Here is a 24,776-nt window from a genome sequence, read left to right as displayed (position 1 = left end):
AATCCGTCTTGACTCTGCGCCCAATGGGAACAGTTTAGCCCGAACTGCCAAGCCAGGTCCTCCCTGGACTGGAAACAAGCATCCTAGTACCGGATTTCGGGCTTTCTGCCCTCATCATCCAGGATAGCTTGACTCCAGTGGCATGAAGAGCACGGAACCCATGTCTGGGTATATATCACACTGGGACATTTCTTAGAGAAAATGTAAGTAAAATCAGTTTTGCACAGTTGTAATTGTTCAGGAGAGAAATTAAGTTAACCGTTACTAGATAATTACTCTGTCGTTGGGGTTGAGTTTCGGGGTTAAGAACAAGGGTTCACCCAGGGTCAAGGATGCACTCTTGTTACACCCTCAGCAGCACTAGGGTGGCCGGGTGCAGAGTGCTGAGGCCTAATGTTATCCAATAGAGGATATGGGCTCTCCGGTTGGTGCCTGCTTACGAGCAGGCCACTGGGTTGTGGGAGCAAAGCTCTTGGTGTTAGGCTCAGGGCAAAAGAGGATCCTGTTTAGCACAAAAAGTGCACCCGCAGGGGCAGCTGGGTGCAGGGTGATGGTTTGGTGTCAGGTGCTCTTTTGATTTCAATGGGTATTCTCCGGTTTCAACAAAGGCTACAGACGCTGGGATGACGATCTGCTTGAGTTGACCACTGGTTTGACAGGGAAGTTGGGATGCCTGGGGATGGTGGGACACCCTGGGTTGCCCACCCAAAGCTGTGACGCTTCAGGTGCAGGGGTGTCTTTAGGCATCTGGTTTCTCTTACCAGCTCCGGCCGCGGTCATCCCCCAGAAAGAGGCTGCAGGCTCCGCTGGGGGATTCGAGGCAGGTCAGAGATCACCGGATCTCTGGTCAGAATTGCTGGGTAGGCCTCCTCGTGATGTTGGGCCACTCAAACTAAGGCCGGGGTCGACGGGTGCAGAGTGGTGCAGACTCGTGGATTTGGCCAGAGCCAGAGTCTGTGGGTGAACAAATATGGTGTTCAAGGGAGATACAGTCTTTTCTTTGGAAGGCAGTGTAGGTCCTCGGGGTTCTTGAGATTGCTGGCTGCAGGACACACTGGAGTTACGCTTCTGAAGGTTTGAGGTGGGGACAGGCAGGTAGGGCTGGGGCCAAGTCAGTGGGCATCCTCCTCTCCTTAGCTTCAGCACAGCTGTTTGGTCCTTATTGTTTTCTTCTTGGTCATTTCTTATCTGAGGAGGCAAGGTTCAGTTGTACCCCTAAATACTAGATTTAGGGGTCGTTACAGGTAAGTGAAAGGTTGGGTCCAATGGGAACCTTCCTTGGGGTGGGTACACCCTCTATTATGCCACCCTCTAGTGGAAGGGGGCCTATGCCGCACTCTGCTTGGCTGGGTCCCTCCATCTTCAAGATGGCGGGACTAAGAGTTGTGCTTCACCTCGCCTCCCCCACCTGAGGGGTGGGGTTGGCAAAGATGGGCACATCTCCCTTCCATACTTGGTTTTTCCGCCGGTTCTCCCACCTAAAGTGGGGGTCAGAACCAGTGGGGATCAGTTGCTGGGGGCAGCAAAAGGCCTGGGGAAGCTCACAAAGGCGGCAAGCCTTTGAAGCTTCCCCTTAGTGGAACCTGCCCATCCTGCGGGAGGAAGCTTGGCACCTTGTCCCAGGATGTGCATTGGCAGACCACCAAGAGCAACAGGCTCTCAACCCAGGGTTTCATAAACATGTCTGGTGGTGGCAGCTGGGGAGCAGCCACTCATCCTGGACACTAGTGTTAGGTCATTGTCCAAAATGCATCTCTAAGATGCCTTCCGTGTGCATTTTTTATTGCATCTCACACTGACATCAGTGTGGGTTTAATGTGCTGAGAAGTTTGATACCAAACTTCTCAGTTTTCAGTAAAGCTGCAATGGTACTGTGGAGTTTGTAATGATAAACTCCCAGCCTATATACTCTTTATAGCTTTACTGCACTTACAATGTCTAAGAATTGGCTTAGACACTTTGGGGTGTAGGGCTCATGCACCTGTATCCTCACCCCTGGTATAGTGCACCCAGCTAGAGGGGTGGCTGATCTATGCCAGGGCAGTGAGTTGTAGGCATGGCACACAGGGATGTGTACCATGTCGACTCTTCACTTTGTTCTGGGGCAGCTGTGCGCCGAATAAAAGTTATTAACATAACATAACATAACATTCTGCACCAAAACACTCAGCCTTCAAAGGCAGTGTGTGAGTGTAAAGGTACAGGACCTCTAATGGTGGCACAGTAAGTGCTGCAGCCATTAGAGACCTTCCATGGTTACGGTGCCCTGGGTACTTGTAGTACCATTTACCTGTGGCCAGAGAGTGCCTATCGGGTTTTGTCTTCAATGTAGTTTTAGGGAAAGAACATAGGCCCTGGGTACCTGATTGGCAGGAGCCCAGGGCACACTCAGTCAAAGTACATCAGCGGTTCAGCAAAAAGTGAGGGCAACCATGCCAATAGAGGGCACTTACTTACAGAGGGGTGAGAAACAGGGGGAACCTGCTACCACAGCTCCTTCAGCACTCTCAAGGACACCCTGAGGAATAGATCCAGACAGAAACACCTGCACAGAAAGCAGCACTGTTCCCAGCGTAGGTAGGTAACAGTACCAACTTACTGATTAAGGCTGGAATGCTGCAGAAACAGTCGATGTTGAAGAACTCCAGGCTTTTCCTGTTGAGGTCCACTGTTACTTTCAAGGCTATGTTCGATGCTGAGGCCTAAAGGCCATTTGCTGTTCATACCACCTTTGACGTCAAGGATTTCCGGTCTCTCTCCTTAAGAGAATAAATACTATAAGGAAATGTAGATCTGTCTTCTTAGTGTCTTCACCATTTGAAGAAAAAGAGGTTGCCACAGACCTCTGACTCTGTGTACTCCAGGGCTTACTCTACAAAAGAGGAGTGATTTTTGTTTTTCATCTCTGCTCCTTCACAGAGAAGATCTTTTTGTTTTTGCTTTTCTCCTTCGCCAACAGTTTCTCTGCCACTTTTAACAACTCTTCATCACCTGTGCCACCAGTAGTGCCTCAGACTTTACTACACTTCTCTTTTAAGGCCAAGTTAAGTCAAGTCAAACAAGCTTTATTCGGATCATACAAAATGTCCACAAAAGCATTTTATACATAAATTCTAAAATCCTTTTATAGTTAAAAAAGAAACACATCGAAGTTAAAAAAAACATCAAAGAAGATCAGTTCATTACATGGGTGAAATGAGCACCAAGCTAAACAAATATGCTTACGTTACTTCATAATTCAAACTTTCTAAGTGAACTAGTTCATTACTTTGTTTCATTGCCATCATTATATAACAGATAACTGTGTTACATACTGAAATATTTTCCAAGTACCGTAAATTATTTAAAGCAATTTCATAGGAAAACAGGCTATTAGTTTTAAAATAGTACGGAGATACATTTTTCTAATTTCTATATAAAACTTACAAAACAATAAAAAGTGAAGGGTACTTTGTTTGGACCTGCCATCACACGGGCAATTCGGCATGGAGGCGCACCACTTAACCCTTTTAGGAAATTCAAATAAGAAATGTAAAGTGCTCAATCGTAATCTGGTTAGGTTGAATCTATGTTGTACATTGGTAACAAAAACGAGATATGGTTGTAAACCCGTAACCATGGGACCCTCAACGTAAGAAATAACTGTTCTCTTAGAATTTGAGGCCTCATCTCTACGGACGGCCCTTACACTCAGAAATCTCCTTTTTAATTCAGCCTTACTAGGGTGTCGTGCATCTCCAGAGGTAAAATCATTTACAGTTAAATTGCAATCCTCTAGAGGACTGTCAATATGGCTTAACCAGGGAATTTTTTTACAACCATCTTGAGACATACAATCTAAAATAATATCCCTCGTAAAATGAGTTTCTTCCCTATCCCAGATACGATGCCACAGATTTAATGCGGCCATACTAATTAAATCATTTATATACGGAGTTCTGGTTTCCCTATGCACGATAGTTGAAGGTGTGGCACCAGGGACAGCTAAAAAGCGTTTTAGGAAGTTGTTGTCAAGGCTTTGTAATGGAGATGTCTCAATCTGACCCCATAGGGCCCCCCCATAACAGCTCCCTGTAATACACTTCGCTCCGTACAATTTAAGAATCTCACGAACAGGTTTGTTCCCAATCTTTTGGGAGAATCTAAAAATGGCCTCCATTATTTTCACAAATTTCAGCTTGCTTAGGGTTATATGCTTATTCCAATTACCCTTACTATTAAAAAGAATCCCTAAGTAAGAAAATGTAAAAGTTCTCTCTATCAGTGCCCTGTTGATAAAATGGGATTTAGTTTTAATATTCTTTTTACCACAGGACATTACCAACGTCTTACCCAGGTTAATTTTCAAATGTTTCTCCGTCATAAAACCGGTAAAATTATCCATCAGGGTCTGCAAGCCGTTTGCTGTTCTGGATATCAGGACAGCATCATCGGCGTATAGTAATAGGGGTGTGGCCCGTTTACCGATCATTGGGACATCTACCCCACTGTTCTGTAATAAAATGTCAACACCATTTATATAAAGTGAAAACAGTAGGGGGGCAAGAGTACAGCCCTGTCTTACACCACAGGTGATTTTAAAGTGCTTTGTGCATTCCTCATGTATTCCAGATCGTATTCTTGCAGATAACCGAGCGTAAATATGTGATAGGAAACTAACAATATGTTCCGGGGCGCCCATTCCTCTTAATGTCTCCCATAGCTTTGAATGGTTCACCAAGTCGAAGGCGCTTGATAAATCCACAAAGCAGAGATGAAAGGAGCCCTCCCTCGCAAGGGTATATTTTCCTATTATTAGGTCAAAGTTCAGACACTGCTCTATAGTACCAACACCTCGTCTAAAGCCATACTGAGCCTTTGATAAAATAGTATTGTCATATGACCATTGCTCTAACCTGGCCAGCAATATTCGTCCCATGACTTTAGACGTTGAGTCGAGCAAGGATATTGGGCGATAGCAACTAGCGCTACTTCTATCGCCCTTTTTAAAAATGGGGACTATCAAGCTCTCTGCCCATGTAACTGGTATCACCCCGTCAGTTGTTGCATTGAAGAACCTAAACAGAACAGGAACCCAAAGGTCCATGTTGTGTTTAAATACGTCAACTGGGACGCCGTCGAGGCCTGCAGCCTTACCACTGGAGCTATTCTTAAGGGCTGTTCTGATTTCATCTTCGGTTATCCACCCTACGTTAGTTTTATTTGTGGTTATGACAGTATTATCCTGAATGTTTAAAATACCCTGTTTGGATTCATTGAAAAATTGATTCTAAGTGGGTTAACCAGTCCTCGGGGGTCACTACTGTATCAATCTTTACTGATTGTACATCTTTAAAGAAAGGTTGATCCAGAGTTTTCCAAAAGAGAACCGAGTCCTTGAGCTCGGCGGCTTTAATTAAAGACTTCCACGCATTTTCCCTTATCTCTATTTTTCTCTGCTTAAGGGCTTCTTTATATGATTTTCGTAATGTACTGATCACCTCCCTATTACATGGGATCATTTTAAGGGCCAACTTTAATTCTCTATTTAAGCTAGAACAAAGATTGTCAAACCATCTCGGGGAAATAGATGTAGCTTTCTTACTTTTCCGTCATAAGTTATCTGAAATTACAGTGGAAATAGATTGAAAGGCCTTAACAATGTTGAGGCTACTTGTGGAATCATCCAAACAAGTACCAATATAATCTTTTATTTTTAATAGGATTCTCTTTGTAAATACTTCTGGGCCACACCTGCCCATTTAATTGAGATCCCATTTTCCCCATATGTTTTTATATCCGCTTTGTGGGTACCTGCTTGTAGATCTTTTCTAAGGGGAGTTCTTAAGATTATTAATACTGGGTGATGGTCACTCAATAGGCTTGGGGAAACAAAGCTTTCTAATATTAAGGTCCGTAAATTTATTGATGTGATAAAGTGATCGATGCATGAAGATGACCTTACTCCTTCAAAGGTAAAGATGTTATCTCTGTCTTCCCAACTACTTCCTTGTAAGACCTTCTCTGTAATTTCCAGGTTATACTTAGACATAATAAAATTAATATTTTCCCCATAATTGTTATGTGGGAAATGTGCAAAACACTACCTAGTTCGTCTTCGTGACCACATTGAATTCCCGCTATACGAGCACATGGTTCTAAATTAAAATCCCCCGCCCAAATTAGGGAACAGTCCCGACCTAGATTCTTCATAAAATCCCTCAACTCGTTATCCAAAGATATGATGACCTCGTGTCGTGAAGCATTAAAAATGTTATTATAAAAATTGATGACTATTATATCCTGTAGACCTTCTATTGAAAAAAAATAAAAACTGGAAATTCGGCGACTTAGTGTAGTATTTTTTTAGTGTCAACCTAGAAGACAATGAAATAAGTGCGGCTAAACCACCACTAGCCCTACCTGCCTTTGATGGGATAGCATTGGTTGCAATAGTCATAAAACCATTTACAAAGAGAGCATTCATAAGCCATGTCTCCTGTATTTTCTTTTAAGGCATTCCAGGTACAGAGGTCTGCATAAAAAAGACACAATCGCCTTATAGAAATCACCCCAGAAGAAGGTAAAGCTCTCATTCTAGGTGCTCGAAACTTTGTAGAAGGTGGTCTCGGTCTCATGGGCACTCAAATAGATTTTCTGATTCTTGGACATCTACTTTGGATCTCTCTTCCATTAGAGATTTGGTCTCATAATATCAAACTTTCTTGTTACTTTTTTCTGTCCAGTAGATGACATTGCACCTTTTTTTGAGGTACTCCTCAAACGAGCCGCAAAACTAAATATTGCGCAATGTGTACATATGTAATCTTTGAGACCCTGCATCACAGATAATAGTCTAGACCTCTTCTACAGTTTGTCCCTGGTCTTTCAGAGTCTGCGGTGCAACTCTTTCTTACTCTTGCATCCGTCAAGCATTTTCCAACTAGACTTTAAAAGAACTATACGCCTCCTGATTAACATCCACTGTTTCTAAGAACAGATCCCCTGCTGAATTTTGTCATTGTCTCAACAGATAGAAAATGGCATCCTTTGTCTTTAACCATTGGAGTTAGTGGATGGGCTCAGCTAGGAAGAAAATATGTGGAACATTAGCTACAGCGATGAAGACCGTTATCGTCTCTTCATTGCTGGGAAAGATCCCTATGGGTTATTTTCTGCCTTTCACTAAGAAACTAACAATGAATGACTTCCAGGAAATCCTCCAAGAGGGAATGGCTTTGTCAAACCAAGTTTTCAGTGAGGCTGCAGATTCCTCTGAATTGGCTGCGTTGTGGGCGCCGAGTTGACGTCATGGAGAGTACTGAAGCACCACCCATGCGCGCTGACGTCAGTTCTTTCTTTTTCCACGCCAAAGCGCAGATCTGGATTTAGCACATACCTTGGTCACTTTTTGACCACTTTTTTTAGGCTTTTTGTCTCCCTCTATTGTCTCCTGGTTGACGTAGGGATGCCCGGCTTTAAGTCTTGTAGGTCGTGCCACCATAATATGTCAGTGGCGGACCCCCATGACGTCTGCCTCTACTGCCTGGAGAATGACCATGAATCCCGGGATTGTTGGTACTGCCGAGCTATGGCCCGAAGGGCTTGCGGGAGCGGCGCAGGAAGTTGCTGGAGGTCCGGCACTCCTCTCATCACCGCTCCGGGTCTAGGTGCCGCTCGCGGGATCACTCACGGGACCGGGGCCGTCGCTCCTCGGACTCGAGGACTTCATCTTCGGAATTCGGTAAGCGACGCCATAAGAAAAAGTCGAAGAAGCGTGTACGCTCTCTGACATCCCCCCGTCGCTCCCCGGAGGCGGACTTGGGTGACGTGGGCTCCCACCACAAGAAGAAGTCAAAGAGATCTTTGACTTATTTTTGTCCATCGGCCAACATGACAAGGGAGTGTCGACACTCAAGTCCTGGCTCTGCAGTAAAGTCAGTGCCTGGGGCATCTGTCAGAGCGACCCCCTAGATGGGGTCTTTTGTGAGGCTGTGCACTTCATATTTGGGCAGCCTGTTCCCTATGGTGCCCCCTTGGGCCCCGTGGGTTTGGGAGGGGCCCCTAATGGATCCACGCCGACGGGTCGGGCCCCAGTGCCAATCTGGCTCCTTGGATCCACACATGAATCCGGACTGGCACTGGTTGTGCCACCTTGACCTATCCCGGCACCGATCCCGATGCTGAAGCTCCCGGCGGCGCCGTTCTCAGTCTAATTCCCAGCTCTGACACGGAGCTGGAGGGGCATCATCCGATCGGAGCCTGAGCCCTAGTCTTATGGGCTAGGACTCGGGGAGAGGTGGGAGGTGTCACTGGACCCTGAAGACTACCAGCCTTATGACACAAACATGGACTGGGGTGAGGATTTGGCAGACACCAGGAGACTTGATAACTCTCCAGATACTGGCATGCTTTCTCCCAGATATTGGTATGCTTTCCCACCCTATCATGGCTATGGAGTAGGGAACATCCTTTGTCATGGTGGTGAGGAGGGCAGCCTAGGTCCCGGACCTTGGCTTGCCCTCAGTGGCAGTCAAGACGAACATCTTGACAGAAGTGCTTCAGCCGGAAGTGTCATCCTCTGAACTGCTTCTCCCGTTTAATGAAGCTCTTACTGATGTCCTGCTTGGGACTTGGTGCAGGGCCAACACAGGGACTCCTGTGAAAAGGATGATTGCTCACCATCTAGCCCCGCCACAGGGAACCCCAGCTTCCTAACCCAACACCCTACCCTGGAAAACTTTGCGTGCACAAGCATCCACTTACCACATAAATACTGGTCCATTCCCAACTGCATCACCGCATCAGGAATCTTGGAGGCTTGACACCTTAGGCATGAAGATGTTTCCTGGCCCTGCGCTCTGTGAACACCGTCTGTCGGAATTTCCACACTATGTGGGACATGGTGCGTTGGTGCTGCCAGCAGTCCCGGAGGAGGCCCAAGCCGTACTCTCCCAAGCGGTTGCCGACAGGATGGACGCAGCTAAGTTCACAATCTAATGTAGAATAGGCATAGCGATTTCGTTGACAGTGGCCCTACGGCGCCATGCCTGGTTGAGGACAACTGGCTTTTCTGGGGATGTCCAAGCATCGCTTACAGACATGCCCTTTGATGGCTCTCGTCTCTTCGGAGACTAGGTGGATTCAGCACTGGAGCTATTTAAAGAAAGCAGGGCTACGGGCAGGTCCTTGGGCCTTTCCATGGCCCCTCGTCACCCCCAATCCGCCTTTCGTGTCCACGGAAGGGGCTTTCTCTTGGCCAGGGGAGCTATAGAGAGGGTGCCAACACCAGAAGTAGGTGGTGGTTGCTATTCCTGTTTCTTTCTGGATCCCAAGAAAGGCAGAAGCCTTCATCCTATCCGAGGCCTATGCCCTCTCAATTTCTTCTTCAAGAAAAAGTTCAAAGTGCTCACACTCGCTCAGGTCTTGTCTGCCCTGGACCTGGATACTAGATGGTATCATTGGGCTTGCAGGACACATATTTCCACACTGCCATACTGCCTGCCCACAGGTGCTACCAGCCGTTCACAGTGGGCTGCAAGCACTTTGTTGGCTCTGCTCCTTTTTGGACTTACCAGTGCCCCACAGGTGTTCACCAAGGTGTTGGCGGTGGTTGCAACTCATCTGCATAGACTAGGGTTGCCAGTCTTCCCCTTTATCGGCTAGTGGCAGTTGAAGGCGGACTCACACCAGGCTGTCGTCTCCCACCTTCAGATGGCAGACCTCCTGGAGTTCACTGTCAACGTACCAAGTAATACCTGACTCCCTCTCAGATGCTCCCTTTCACTGTTCTGAGCATTCTGCAATTTTGGGCATATCCTCCCAAATGGTGAGTCCAGGATATTCAGGGTATGAAACCGATATTTTAGCCTCTATCCTGGAGTTCGGTGAGACTGACTCTGAAGCTGCTGGGCCTCATGGCCTCTTGCATCCTGCTTGTGACACATGCCTGATGGCATATGCAGTCCACTGTGGGACCTGAAGTTCCAGTGGGCGCAGCATCAGGGAATCTCTCCGACATGGTCCAGATCTCAGAGGGAGCTGTAAAAGATCTGCAGTGGGGGGTTAATGAATCACAATTTGGTAAGCGGCAGACCTCTCTCCCTTCCCCAATCAGATCTGACAGTAATGACAGATGCGTCACTCCTGGTATGGGGCGGCCACCTGGGAGAGGTGGAGATCAGTGGACTCTGGTCTCTAACAAAATCCTGACTTCACATCAATCTGTTGGAGCACCGAGCTATTCAATTGCCATTGAAAGCCTTTCTACCCTCCATTGAGTTAAGGCTAGTGCAGGTGTTCACGAACAACACCAACGCCATGTGTTACTGCAAAAAACAGGTCAGGGTGGGGTCGTGGACTCTTTCAAGAGGCTCTGGACATGACTGGAGAATCAGGGCGTATCCCTGGTGGTTCAACAGTTGGTGGGCTCTCTGAAAGCCACGGTGCATGAACTCTGCTGAAGATGCCTTACGAATAACGAATGGCATCTTGGTGGTGCAAGTTCTCTTTCAGCAGTAAGGAGAGCCTTGATTAGAGCTGTTCGTCACTGACCAGAACGCGCAAATTCATCGGTTCTGGCCACTGGAGTTTCCAAGGTGGGTCTTGCTCGGAGATGGTTTTCATCTCGAGTGGAGCTCAGGCCTACTGTACACTACGCCCATACCACTCCTGCCCAAAGTTCTCAAGAACGACTGGGCCCAGTCATCCTTGTTGCTCCGGACTGGGCACAAAGAGTCTGGTACCCTGAGCATGGCAGTCGGTCCTCCAATCACACTGCCCCTTCGGGTGATCTTCTGTCGCAGCAGCAGGGAAGTGTCCTCCACCTGAACCTGTCCACTCTCTCCCTTCTTGCGTGGAGATTAAGCGGCGATAGTTGAAAGCTTTCGACCTTCCTCCCTAAGTCTGCAAAGTTCTCTTGAGAGCCAGGTGACCCTCCACCAAGACGGTATACCCATGCCATTGAAGGAAATTTGTGGCATGGTGTACGGACAGATTGATCCTCTTTCTGCCCCTCTTTCTCAGGTTCTTCTCTTCATTCTCTCTCTTGCTCAGCAGGGCTCTGTTCTGGGCACTCTCAAGGGCTATCTTTCTCCAATTTCAGCTTTTCTGCGGTTGCTTAACCAGCCTATTCCTCTTTAAATCCCCCATTGTAAATCGATTTTTGAGAGGTTTGCAACGTTTGTTCCCACCTCCTCCTTTCATTTTGCCTCAGTGGGACCTCAATCCTTTCCTCACTTTCCTTATGTGCGCTCCTTTTGAGCCTTTGCACAATTGTGCTCTCAGGCGCCTTACCTTCAGGACGGCCTTTCTCATGGCTATTACATCTTCCCGAAGGGTCAGGGAGCTTCAGGCTTAGTCATCCAAGCCTCCATACCTGAACATCACTCCAACAAATTGGTGGTTCTTACAAGAGCTTTCTTTCTACCGAAAGTGGTCACTCCCTTTCACTTATGCCAATCAATCACTCTGCCTACTTTTTACACTCCTCCACATCTCATGGAAGAAGAGCGGCTTCACAGTCTCAACCCAAAAAGAGCATTGTCCGGGTCCAGGTGGATGACCGACTCTTCGTGGGGTATGTCGGGATGAAGAAATGATTGGCTGTGCAGAAGCAGACCATCTCCTGATGGATTGTGCTCTGTATCAAGATTTGCCTTGCATTGGCCTAAAAACAACCCCCTGAGGGCTTGCCTGCTCATTCTATCTGAAAGAGACAATTGGTTATAGATTCCTTACCTAAGAATTAACCCCAGGCGTCAGACTGGATCCGGAGAAATCTTTTCGTAGCAGTACCCCTGCGTGTCAGTAGGTGGAGTCCGTCGCCTCCGCATTCGTCGTCGGCGTCGTGGTCGCCGGGATGATGTTGCAGTATCTACGTAGACTCTGCCCCACGCGACAACGTCAGTTCTTTGTTTTTCCGCACCAGCCAGCACAGATCCGGAGAGAGCGGTACCTCTAGTCACTTTTTGACTACTCTTTTTCGACTTTTGACAACTTCTTTTTGAGTTGTTCGACTCATGGTGCATGTAGGGCTGTCCCGTCCTTGAACTGGATACAAGGCTTATAATTCCTGTCGCAAATTGATGTTGGATACGGACCTGCACCTCGTGTGCTTCTGGTGTTTGGAGCGCGACCACGACCCAAAGTCCTGCTCTGACTGGTGGGCCATGACCCAAAGTCTTTGCGGGAGCAGTCCTGAAAGCTTCTTGAGGCCCGGCAGTCCGCTCCGCGTTGCTTGAGGTCCCAGTCGAGAGGGAGGTTGCGGGACTGGTCGCGGAGCCATCACCACCACCACTCATCGTCAAAGTCTTTTTCTACGGTTAATTCGAAGCACAAAAAGAAGTTGAAGAAGCATTGTCGCTCTTCACGCTCTCCCTGTCCGTCGGCCGACGCAACGCGGGTTGTGGGAGGTGGCCCTCCGACTCTGCCCGCGGAGCTTGTTGTGTCACTCCAAGTCTTCCTCCCTTCCTGGGAGCCGGGGCGACACCTGCCCAACTTGGTAGTTTTTACGAAGCCTTCCACTTAATCTTTGGGCAGCCCGACTCTGACGGTGCGCCTTCGGGCCCCGCGGACTCGACTGGGGGTTCTAGGCCTTCGAACCTGGCGGCTTAGGCCCTGGCGCAGCAGGGCCCCCTAGGGATCCAGGCCTGGATCCGGATCGGCACCGGTCGACCTTACAACACCTACTCCGGCGTCGAATCCACTGACGACACCTCTGCCCCTTCCGATGCCGGTTGTGTCCCCAGCCGGTGTCGACCCCGGCCTTCACCCTGACCTATACACGGAGCCGGACCGGCGTCGACCGACGCCGGATCCGGTGCCAGGTGGTACTTTTGTACCATTGGTCTATCCTGGCGTTCCCTATCGCGCTGAGTGACAGCCAGAAGAGGACGAGGAGGACTGGGAGGGGTCTGGTGACCCTTTAGCTGACCAGTTGAGTGAATCAGACTGGAGAGAGGAGTTGGGTGATGCCAGTGGTCTGGATACCTCACCAGACCCTGGTATGCTTTCTCCCCCTACCGTGGCTACGGAGGAGGGAGCCTCATATGCAGTGGTGTTGTGTAGGGCGGCTGAGGCCTTGAACCTTGAGCTTCCTACAGTGGTGGTTAGGACTAACCCCTTTTGACTGAGGTGCTTCAACCGGCAGGGGCCTCTTCGGAGCCCTTACTGCCATTCAATGAGTCCCTTACTGACATCCTTCTGGGCACCTGGTCCAAGTCTGGAGATAGGATGAATGCCCAACGCCACCGCCCAGCCCTTTGCGACCCACTTTTCCTCTACCAGCACCCTGCCCCTGAGAGCTTAGTGGCCCAAGCCTCTACATCTAAGGGCTCATTCCCTGCTACTCCCCAGATAGGGAATCCATGAGGCTGGATCATCTTGGGAAGATGATGTTTTCTTCTGCCAGCTTGGGACAGCGCTCAGTGAACACTGCATGTCTTTTGGGCCGTTATTCCCATTCTGTGTGGGATACGGTTGCACAGGTGCTGCCACAGTGTCTGGAGGAGCCCGGGCCACTCTCTCCCGTGCAATCACTGAGGACAGAGATGCAAAGAAGCTCTCCATTAGGTGTGGGCTGGATACCGCCGACTCTCTAGGCAGAACAATTTCAATGTCAGTAGTACTGCGACGCTACGCCTGGCATAGGTCCACTGGCTTTTCGCGTGATGTCCAATCCACTCTTTTGGACATGCCCTTTGATGGCAGTCGCTTGTTTGGCAACAAAGCGGTCATTGCGCTCAAGCGCTTTAAGGATTCCAGGGCTACGTCCACATCCTTAGGCATCGTTACCACCTCTCGCCCTGCGCAGTCTGCTTTTTGCCTGCCCCGCCACGTTCTGCCCAGTGCCACAGGCATGCGCACTGTTCAGCCTCTGCACGGCCGGGGACGTGGGTCACAGAGTCGAGGGTCAGGTGGCCAGCGGGCAGGCCAATCCACTAGCGCCCCCTCTGCAGCAGCTTCCAAACCCTCCTAGTCTGTCCTTTCAGGGCCACCATTTGCATTGGGCGGTAGGATCTGCCATCACCTCCCCCACTGGCAGACCATCACATCAGACAGGTGGGTTTTGCAGATAGTCCGAAGGGGCTACTCCCTCCCCTTCAAGACTACCCCTCCACTCATGCCACCACAATTCCATTACATGTCAGAGGATCACTAGGCCCTTCTCCATCAGGAAGTTATCGCTCTCTTGGCCAAGGGGGCCTTTGAGCGAGTTCCAGCCTCAGAAGTAGGTTGTGGCTGTTATTTCCACTACTTTCTGGTGAAAAAGAAGGGCCTGTGTCCTATCTTGGATCTCAGGATCGTCAACCGCTTCCTCTGGAAGGAGAAGTTCAAAATATTAACATTGGTTCAGGTCCGGTCTACCCTCTACCCTGGAGACTGTATGGTAGCATTGGACTTGCAGGTCACCTATTTCCACATCCCCGTCCTGCCAGCCCGCAGGCAGTACCTACGGTTCACAGTAGGCCACACGCACTTTCAGTTTACCGTGCTCACCTTTGGCCTTACCAGCACCCCTCTGGTGTTCACGATGGCGGTGGCGATGGTGATGGCGGTGGTCGCAGCTCATCTGGGCAGATCAAGAGTTCCAGTCTTCCCCTATCTCGACGACTGACTGTTGAAGGCGGGCTCGCCCCAGGCTGTCGTTTCCCACCTCCAGACTACGGCGGACCTTCTGCGTTAGCTGGGGTTCACTGTCAATGTGCCGAAGTCACTCCTGAATCCATCTCGGAAGCTCCTTTTTATCGGAGTGGGTCGGGACACAGCATAGTTTCGGGCCTATCCTCCCGAGCAGCGAGTCCGGGATATCCAGGCTATGGTACCGATGTTTCGGTCAGAATTACCCTGAGGCTGCTGAGCCTCATGGCCTCCCACATCCTGCTGGTAAATCATGTCAGGTGGCATATGCGGGCTCTGCACTGTGACCTGAAGTTCAGGGGAATTTTTCTGATTGCGTCCAGATCTCGGAGGGCACTGCACACCAACTGCAGTGGTGGCTAACAAACCAGGATTGGGTCAGCGGCAGATCCATCTCCCTTCCCCAACCACAGCTCACAGTTGTGACAGATGCATCACTTCTGGGATGGGGCGGCCACATGAGGGAGGCGGAGATCAGAGGCCTCTGGTCTCCGATGGAGTCCGGGCTCCACATCAACCTTCTGGAGCTCCGGGTGTTTAGTCTTGCACTAAAGGCATTCCTTCCCACTGTCAAGTTCATGGACAACACTACCACCATGGGGTACTGCAACAACCAGGGCGGATGGGGTCGTGGACCCTATGTTAAGAGGCTCTCCGCCTTTGGACATAGCTGGAACATCAGAGCATATCTCTAGTGGTTCAACACCTGGCAGGTTCTCTGAATGCCAGGTCTGATGAAATCAGCCACAGGTGCATGATGGATCACGAATGGCCTCTTCACTTGGAGGTGGTGCAAGGTCTCTTTCAGCAGTGGGGAGAGCCTTGGTTAGATCTATTCGCCACCGAAGAGAATGCGCAATGTCAGCAGTTCTGCGCGATGGAATTTCCAAGGCGGCACTCACTCGACAACGCTTTTTGACGCGAGTGGAATTGTGGTCTTCTATATTCCTTTCCGCCTACACCACTTCTGCCCAGAGTGCTGAAGAAGATCAAGCGCGACTGGCCCGAAGTCATACTTGTGGCTCTGGATTGGGCATGAAGAGTCTGGTTTCCCGAGCTCTTACACATGGCTATCGATCCTCCAATAAGACTGCCTCTTTAAGAGGATCTCCTATTGCAGCAGCAGGGGTCGGTCCTCCACTGGAACCTGTCCAGCCTCCACCTCCTTGCGTGGAGAATGAGCCGCGACAGTTGACCGCTTTTGACCTTCCTCCCGAAGTCAGTAATGTTATCTTGGCAGCCAGGCGGCCCTCTACTAAAACGGTATACACCTGTAGATGGAGCACATTTGTGGCATGGTGCACAGCAAAGGCTGTGGATCCTTATTCTGCTCCTCTTTCTGAGGTTCTTCTGTTCCTCCTTTCCTTAGCCCAGCGGGGTTGTGCTCCGGGCACTCTTAAGGGCTATCTCTCGGCTATTTCAGCCTTTCTTTGGCTTCCTGATCTGCCTTCTCTTTTCAAGTCCCCTATTATAAATAGGTTCTTTAAGGGCATTTCTCATCTATTTCCTCCTATTCCTTTTGTAATGCCACAGTGGGACCTGAATCTGGTTTTGGCTTACCTTATGTGTGCTCCTTTCGAGCCACTACATAATTGTTCTCTTAGACTCTTAACTTTAAAAACTGATTTTCTGATTGCCATCATCTCTGCTCGCAGGGTGAGTGAGCTTCAGGCTCTGTCTTTTCGCCCTATGTGGGAAGGCTATGCCCAGACGTGGGTCCCGTGCTCAATACACCACTGGAGTCAAGCTATCCTGGCTGATGACGGCTGATAGCCAGAAACCGGTCCTAGGATGCTTGATTCCGGTCTACGGAAGACATGGGTTGGCAGCTCGGGCTGGACTGTTCCCATGAGGTACAGGGTCAAGACTGATTTGCATATGGCCATGTCTGAACTGGGGTGGCGTGGTGAGCAAAATAACTATGAATTAAACCTAGATCTGTGAATAGCGGTGAATGTTTTGCCAATGTGCAAGATTCCGTCCATCACCTTGTGTGTTTTGCTGTTCGCCCTGTGTGGGAAGGGTATGCCCAGACGTGGGTCCCGTGCTCACTACGCCACTGGAGTCAAGCTATCCTGGCTGATGACGGCTGATAGCTAGAAACCGGTCCTAGGATGCTTGATTCCGGTCTAGGAAAGACGGCTTGGCAGCTCGAGCTGGACTGTTCCCATGAGGTACAGGGTGAAGACTGATTTGCATATAGCCATGTCTGAACTGGGGTGGCGTGGTGAGCAAAATAACGATGGATTAAACCCAGATATGTGACTGGGAGTGAATGTTTTGCCAATGTGCAACATTCCGTCCATCACCTTGTGTGTTTTGCTGTTCTAAGAACTCAACCTTCTTTCCTCCCGAAAGTGGTTACTTCTTTCCACATTGGATAGAAAATCACTTTGCCCACCTTCTACCCGAGCCCGCATCCTTCAAAGGAGGAAGAAAGGCTCCATCTTCTGGATCCAAAGCGTGCGCTATCTTTCTATCTGGATCGCACAGAACGATTCCGGGTGGAAGACCAGCTCTTTGTTGGCTATGTAGGCGCATAGAAAGGCCAGGCTGTGCACAAACTGACCATCTCTTGGTGGGTTGTTCTTTGCATCAAAATGTGTTATTCCTTGGCATAGAAGGAACCTCTGGTAGGGCTGCGTGCCCATTCCACCAGTGCGATGGCAGCCACTATTGGTTTGGGTCTTGGAGTCCCCCCAATGACATCTGTCAGGCAGCCACGTGGGCATCCCTGCACACGTTCACGAAACACTACTGCCTTGACAGCCAAGTTCGCAGACCCACCTCCTGGGTTGGTATTGCTGGGGTATCTATTCTAAGGTAAGGAATCCATTACTAATTGTCTCTTACAGATGAATAAGTTACTTACCTTCGGTAACAATATATCTGTAAGAGGCATATATTAGTTGTAGATTCCTTACCGCCTCACCCATCTTCCCTGTTCTGTGAACTGACTTTTAAGGTAAGGGGCTTCCTTTTCAGGCCCCTATTTTTGTGCACCAGTGGTCAGTGTCTTGCATGGCTTTGTGCTTCTGGTGTGGAATGTTGTACAAAAAACTGACATCAGCGGATGAGGGCAGCATCTAAGTAGATACTGCGACGGCATCCCGGCGACCAGGACGACAAACGCAGAGTCGACTGACTCCACCTACTGCCGCGCAGGGGTCCTGCTCCAAACATTTTTCTCCGGATCCAGTCTGACGCTTGGGGTCAATTCTAAGGTAAGGAATCTATAACTAATATATGTCTTACAGATATATTGTTACCGAAGGTAAGTAACTTGTTCACCAGAGTTAAAGCTGCCACCATTGGGTTAGTACGTGAATTATGTTTCTGAAAATGTGCCAGGCTGCAACATGGGCTTCCTTGCACATGTTCACAAAACACGATTTCCTTGACAGTCGGTCAGTTGGGACGGGCACTTCACCTGTTTGGTCCTGCAGGACTTTCTCATATGAAATTGACCTGCTGACCCAAGGTATTACTCGGGTAGCTATTCAAATGGTAAGGAATGTGCGGCTAGAAGTCTCTGTCAGATGAACAAGTTACTTACCTTTGGTAATTTATTATCTGGTAGAGACTTATGTGGCCGCAGATTCTTTACTAACCCCCCATTCTCCCTGCTCTACAAATGAATTTCTAGTGACAGGGCTATTCCCCTTTCAGGGCCCTAGTGGTCACTGTTCTTAGTGGGTCTGCGCTCCTGGCATGGAAACTTGTGAAAAGAAACTGAGGTCCGCAAGCTAGATTTGCGCATATATACATCACTTCTGGTGCAGATGATGCACCTGTGTGCTGGGGTACTGCTTGAGAAAAAACATCCGGATACAGTCGGATGCCTGGAGAAAATCCAAAAGGTAAGGAATCTGCATCTAGATAGCTACCAGGCATAACCAAAGGTAGGTAACTTGCTCATTAAAATGTTATATATGTTTAAATCGGGTGAGATTTTACTTGTGTGGTGTTTTCACTTTATTGCTGTTTGTAGTGCTGCATAAATACTATACATTGCTTTTATGTTGAGCCTGACTGATCTGTGCCAAGCTACCAGATATATTAGCACCGGTTAATTTGGGATTTGCTTGTGACTTCATCCTGACAAGAATTGTGGTTGCTGCTTGAGGAGGATTTCACTCCCCCATCCCAAACCAGACCAGTAACCCAATTTCTCACAGTGATGATCAGTCGTGCGGTTTAGGACTTGTCTTTGTGCAGTGCCATACAGTGATTAAATGCTACACTGAACATCCCAGATGAATAATCTGAGACCAATTTGAGTTTAACATTTCTCCTTGATTGAACTTTTTGTCTTTTTCCCAAATTCACCCTTACTTTACCTGACTGATTGCTTCACATTCAATGGGATTTGAGCTCCTAAATGTGGAGAGCTACACTGTGGCTGAGTCGAGCAATTTTGCAAGTTGAGGGACTTCCCTCCAAAAGGAGCACCAGTAAGGCAAAGCTCCAAAGGGACCTGAGTGCATGGGCAGTGGCTCAAAAGTTATCAGTCACAACAGATGACCTCAATGGCGAGGATTATGTGGAGGGGCCGGATGAGGGTCCTGAGATGCAGCAGTCAGCTGAGAGGTGTAACTTGTCTCTTGAGTTCTACCTCCCTGCCAGAACAGAGAGCAGTCTGTTGTCTAAAGGCCTGTCCCCAGAGAAACTCGCAGATTGGAAGAGCGAAAGGGAGTTTAGACTGCAGATGGCCCTGTTATTTAATGGAGGAAAAGAAACTGGCCATTGGAAGCAGATCTAAAAAAGGCTGAGATAGCCTTGGGGAAGAAAAAATTGGCCATGGAGGCGTAGAGAGAAAAATGACTCATGAGAGAAGCCCCAGAGAGCTAGACGTTAAGAGCTAAGCAGGCAGAGTCTAGCAATGTGTGTGTCAGCGTACCTACAGTGCCCTCTGGAGGCAAAAGGGTCGACATTCCTAAAGGTCTGGTACCTGACTTTGGTGTGGGGGATGACATTGACAAATGGTTTGAAGCTTAAGAGTTGGCTTTGCAGATGCATAGGATCCCTGAGGAGGATAGGGGGCATATACCCAGTGAGTGGAGGGACGCCCTACTGGTCCTAAAGAAGGGGGACAGGATGAGGTCATCCTCTGATGAAGGACACGATTGTCAGGAAATAAGGTCTCACCCCTGAAAAGTATAAGCAAAAGTTTGGAGACAGCTAGAAGCTGACCCATACATCCTGGGTGGGTTGTGTAGATTCCCTTTGCAAAGCACTGAATGGTTGGCTGAAAGGGCAGTGACATTTAGGGTTACCAGAGGCTGTATAACCTGATTGCAAGAGAGAACCTGTTCAGTCTTTGTTTTGCAGATCTGTGCCAGCACCTGATTGATAGTAATCTCACTGTTCCCAGGGAGCTTGCTAAGGAGGCTGAACTCTGGCTCAGCACCTGGGTCCATAAGAAGGTGCCTGAGCGTAACACCAAGAAGGGTGGTTCAGGTTCCCCCCTGCATAGTGAGGGGGAGGTTAAGGGTGACACAGACAAGTCCCAGAGTAAGGTGGCGGGGGGAGGGTTCTCAAGTCCCTTCTGAGAAACAGAAAAGAGGTTTTGGTGGGTGGTGTCCTAGGGCACCCCATTTCCAACCCTGCTGTTTGAGTGTTCCCAACTAGGATACATGCGGGGGTTTGTCTGACCAATCACCTACTGATGGGACCTCTATGGGCGGGCCAATGTGGCCTTAGGTGTAAATAGCCCCCATGGGCAAATCATAGACCATGCTGTGGTCTCCCTTAGCTGGGAGGTAAACACAGAGGGCGAGTTTGTGAACCTAAGAGTGGGAGTCATCACTTCCACCAGATGAAAATGAATGGGATCGCTGCCACTGCTCTAGGGGGCACTGAGGCTAGTCAGAGAATGTTAGGGGAAATGCTGGATCACCAGAGCAGTGGTAAGTAGATTTTCGTGCCACATAAAAAATAGTAGATGAAGTGTTGGATTATTTTTATTAGATTATAGATTTTACCCAGAGCTGCTGTTTGAAATAAGACTTATGCAGTTAACTCTGAGAAAATGATTATTGGCTAATATTTATAATTTTAGATATGATCTAGATGCCACAAGATTAGAAGAACATAGCCAGCCACAGTCTCCCAACCTAGCACAGGTAAGGCGGGGCCGATTCCAGAAACCAAAGCCAAACCTTGGAAGAGCAGCTGGGAGGAAAAGCAGCTCAGCAACTGAGAACACGTCGCTGGAAAATCCTGCAGGAGAAAAATCAGAGAACGTAGATCAGCATGATGGAATTAGATGTAAAGCACAGCCTACTTTAGTAGTAAGTTTAATAGTGCAAATAAAAAAAATGTATTGTACAAAGTTTTTTTTGTACTTCCCCTATCAGTTCGTATAGTGTATTGTTTGCTGATCAAAAAGTACCAATAATGAATCTTTGACAGGTTTTCTGCTCCATTCAAATATTGGCCTACCGCTTTGTGCTTTTGTACATAAGTAACAAGCTTTTCAGGAGTGTACATGAATTGAATGAAATTATGTAATGTTAATATTTGACAGAGCATACTTTTGTAGCTCCCTTTATTTTAGCTTCTCTTCAAAATAATGGGTGAAGTTGATTTAAGTCACAACTGGCTCTTTGACAGGAATCTGTAACAAAATAATTTCTCATATATTTCATGCCACTGTCCCAATGTAATGCTATGTAGGTTCACATATAACATGCTAAGGTATGAACCATTTACATTGAGAGTCAGGTATGTTACTGTTATGCACATTGTTTAAATTGAGAGTCATGTGACAGAAGTTAAACCTGGAGTCGTTACAGAGCAGTTTAGTTTTAAGACTTTTGCGTAGCAGGTTTTTACATTGCAGGTAAGTACATTTTTAAAAGTTAAAAGTTTCCTAACTTTAACTTTATAAATTTGTATGTAGGAGGCTGGTTTAGTGTATGGTGAACACTTATTCATGTGGTGCACCCTGCCCTAATACAGACAAACCTTATGGTGATTTTACTGGTCTATGATAACCATAGAAAGCTCTCAAAGTGGTTGCTGTGGAGAGCAGCCTTCACGCTTATTTTGAAGGAGTGTAAAGCAGCTTATTTTACTAGGCTGTAATTACTGAATAAAGAGCCAGATGTTGAGAGCTTTCCTAACCCCTAACAAGTCTGAGGCTGATCTAAGGTGAGTGGGCAGCGAGTTCTACAGTTTGGAAGTGGCAGCAACAAAGCTCCTGCCACCCCACTTCTCCAGCTTGTACTTAGGGACCTAAATTAGGTTGGCAGAAGAGGAATGAAGCTCTCTTAGGAAAGAATACCAGGAGAACCTATGTTTGAAGTACTCAGGACCAACCTCATGCAGAACTCTAAAGGAAATACATAGGGCTTTAAAATTGATCCTTGATTGAATGAGTAGCCAATGACGATGAACCAGGGATGGTCTGGCGGACTGCAATCTGGGAATTATTTTTTAACAGTAATCCGGCAGCCTCATTTTGAAGAACCTAGAGTCTGGCCAGTAGCCCCTCGTTCAGGCCAATGAAGAGGCCACTGCAGTAGTCCAGCCTGGACAAGATCAGGGTAGAGGCCACCGTTTTCTGAAGGGTCTCCGGAATGTATAGGCACACTTTCTTGACAATTTTTAAGATGAGAAAGTTGGAGGAGGAGATTTCATTAATGTGGTAACTGCTGAAGGAAAGCTTGGTGTGAAAAACATCCCCTGCATTTTTGGCTTTTAGGGCTGGGGTGGGCATATTAACCAGATAAGGGGGCCACCAGCTGAGTGTCCAGAGTGAAACTTTTGATCCGAAAAGCAGAACTGTCTTATCCGAGTTAAGCCTCTGGCAGTTTTGGAGCATCCATTTGCTAATTTGTCGCACGCATTGGTGAAACCTGGATGCTGTTTCCTGAGAGGTGCTTGAAACAGAGGCAATAATCTGGGTGTTGTCAGCATATGACACCATTGCAAACCCAAAGGATTTAATGAGTTGTGCCAGAGGGGTGACATTTACGTTAAAAAGAGAGGGGCTAAGGGAAGAGTCCTGAGGTACACCAAAAAGGAGCTGAAAAGTAGCAGAGACCGAGTTGCCAATATCCACTACTTGCTCTTGGTCTGTTAAAAAAGATTTGAGAAGAGATAAGGCAGAGCCACCTACCCCTAGATCCTTAAGACGGCTGATCAGTCGACGGTGTTGAATTCTTTTGAAAAGTCCAACAGGATCCATGCAGCATTCCCGCTTCTGTCCACTGTACTTCTTATTTCCTCAGTTGCATTAATGAGTGCCAACTCGGTGCTATGCTTGGACCTAAAGCCATACTGGACATCATCCAGCAGATGATTATTGTTGATAAAAGAGGTGAGTTCCTGTTTGATAATTGTTTTAAATAATCTTAGCAGGTAGAGGCAAAAGGAGGATGGGCTGATAGCTGCCAGGGTCAGAGGTGTCTATGTTTGCTTGTTTTAAGAGGATTAAAATAGAAGCTTTTTTCCAAAGGGTTGGGAAAACCCCTGTCTGAAAGATAAGATTAAAGATGTCATTCAGGTGGGAACCTTTGATTTCTGGGGCTAGACCGATAGTGTTAGTAGGGCAAGGGTCTGTGGGGGAGCCAGACTTGGTATTTCTGAGGATTTTGACCACCTGTTCTGCTGAAAAACCAATGCAGAAGGTTTTATCAATCACTATGTTGTTTTCCTCTCGGGCGGGGGGGGGTGGGTTTAGAGAGTTTTGTTAGGTGTCAAAAAGTTCTTTAGGGCAGTTGCTTGCATTATTTAATTTATCAATAAAATAAGCCGATTTGTTTGTGAATATTTTTTCTTTGTATTTATCAATCATCTTTCTATAGGCGTCCTTCTCCGCCTATCCTAGTCATGCCTCCAGCGGCGTTTTTGCCTACGGCATAGACATTTTTCAAGATGGAGGTCCTCAGTATACTATGGCTCTGAGGGCCTTTCTCTCCCACACTGCGCCTCTTTAAGAGGAGCTAGAGCATTAATTGCAGACAGAATCCAGGCATGTAGTCTGCAGAAGCCGACTCCGGGTTATTCGCCAGTGTAGGCCAGCTATTAGAGAGAAGTTCCTGTAAATAGTTAGCCTCAATCGAGTGCCATTGCTGACGCCAATAGCTGTGTACATGCATGTTCCCTGCATCAGACCGTGGGAAGGTTCAGTCCAAACAGGATGGTAGAATGATTGTGCCACGCGAGCTGAACTAAACCAGTAGGTTAGAGATAGAGGTTGTCTTTGAAGATCTGGTCTAGTAGACGCCCACCCGAATGGGAGATCCCTGTGACTACTTGATCCAGACCAAGACTGGTCATTAGTTCCAGCAGAGTCCTAGTGTAGCTGTCCCCTGAAACCTCAAATGAAAGTTACAACCACACAGTATTGAGATGTCTTGAAAGTTAAAATTATATTCAAATAACTGGCTCAGCCGAAGGAAGAAAGTTTCTCTGAGACCAGAAGGGCAGTACAAGAGGATACCATTAAAGGTATAATTATGAGTCTATTCGATTTTAAATAAGAGTGATTCACTATTTGTTTTTAAACATAGTTTTATTAGCAGTTTTATATATAGTGTACAACACAACATAAAACTTATCCTCCACAGACGTATAGAATGAGTACCCCAACTCGTGGCTGTATCAATTGCACATATTCATTACATTTGTGTCACAAATAGGGTGCCATACCCCCTTACAGTAGTATTCCCAACAGTATGATCTGCACCAGTAAGTGGGCAAGGGCATGATTCTGTAAAGAGAAAAAGTCCAGGACGTACATAGCAATGCACAATTATTCATGACCTCCAAGTCGGGATCGTGTATGCATCATGCATTGATATTGTCTGTATCTGAAAGAGACACGTTAGTGATAGATTTCTTACCTTAGAATATCCCCAGGCGTCAGACTGGATCCGGAAAATTTTGCGTAGCAATACCCCTGCGCGCCGGCAGACGTCGTCCGCGGCTCCGCGTCCGTCGTCTGCGTCATTAGCGCCGGAATGACGTCGTCGGAGTACTTAGACGCCGCCCATGCGCGCTGACGTCAGTTCTTCTTTTTTCCGCGCCAGCTAGCGCAGATCCGGAGAAGCTCTACCCCTTAGTCTTTTTTGACTAAACTTTTCGATCTTTTTGATCGTTTTTCTTCTCGAGTCTTCGACTCCGACGGTGCCGGTAGGGATGCCCGT

General features: G+C 47.9%; 1 protein-coding gene across 3 annotated transcripts in view; it reads left to right on the top strand.

Moving 5' to 3' along the window:
• The window catches only part of BDP1 (BDP1 general transcription factor IIIB subunit), a 1,449,812-nt gene that overhangs the window by 657,422 nt on the left and 767,614 nt on the right, over positions 1 to 24,776 (top strand). For all 3 annotated transcript variants that reach the window (XM_078675286.1, XM_078675285.1, XM_078675287.1), the window contains one exon: positions 20,681 to 20,912. In XM_078675286.1, coding sequence (XP_078531412.1) covers positions 20,681 to 20,912 — 232 coding nt within the window. The remainder of the gene's footprint in view (positions 1 to 20,680; positions 20,913 to 24,776) is intronic.

This window comes from Lissotriton helveticus, chromosome 2_1, assembly GCF_964261635.1.
Source record: "Lissotriton helveticus chromosome 2_1, aLisHel1.1, whole genome shotgun sequence".
Lineage (NCBI taxonomy): Eukaryota > Metazoa > Chordata > Amphibia > Caudata > Salamandridae > Lissotriton > Lissotriton helveticus.
Note: the sequence above shows the minus strand (reverse complement) of the source record. Positions and strands in the feature narration are given on the sequence as shown.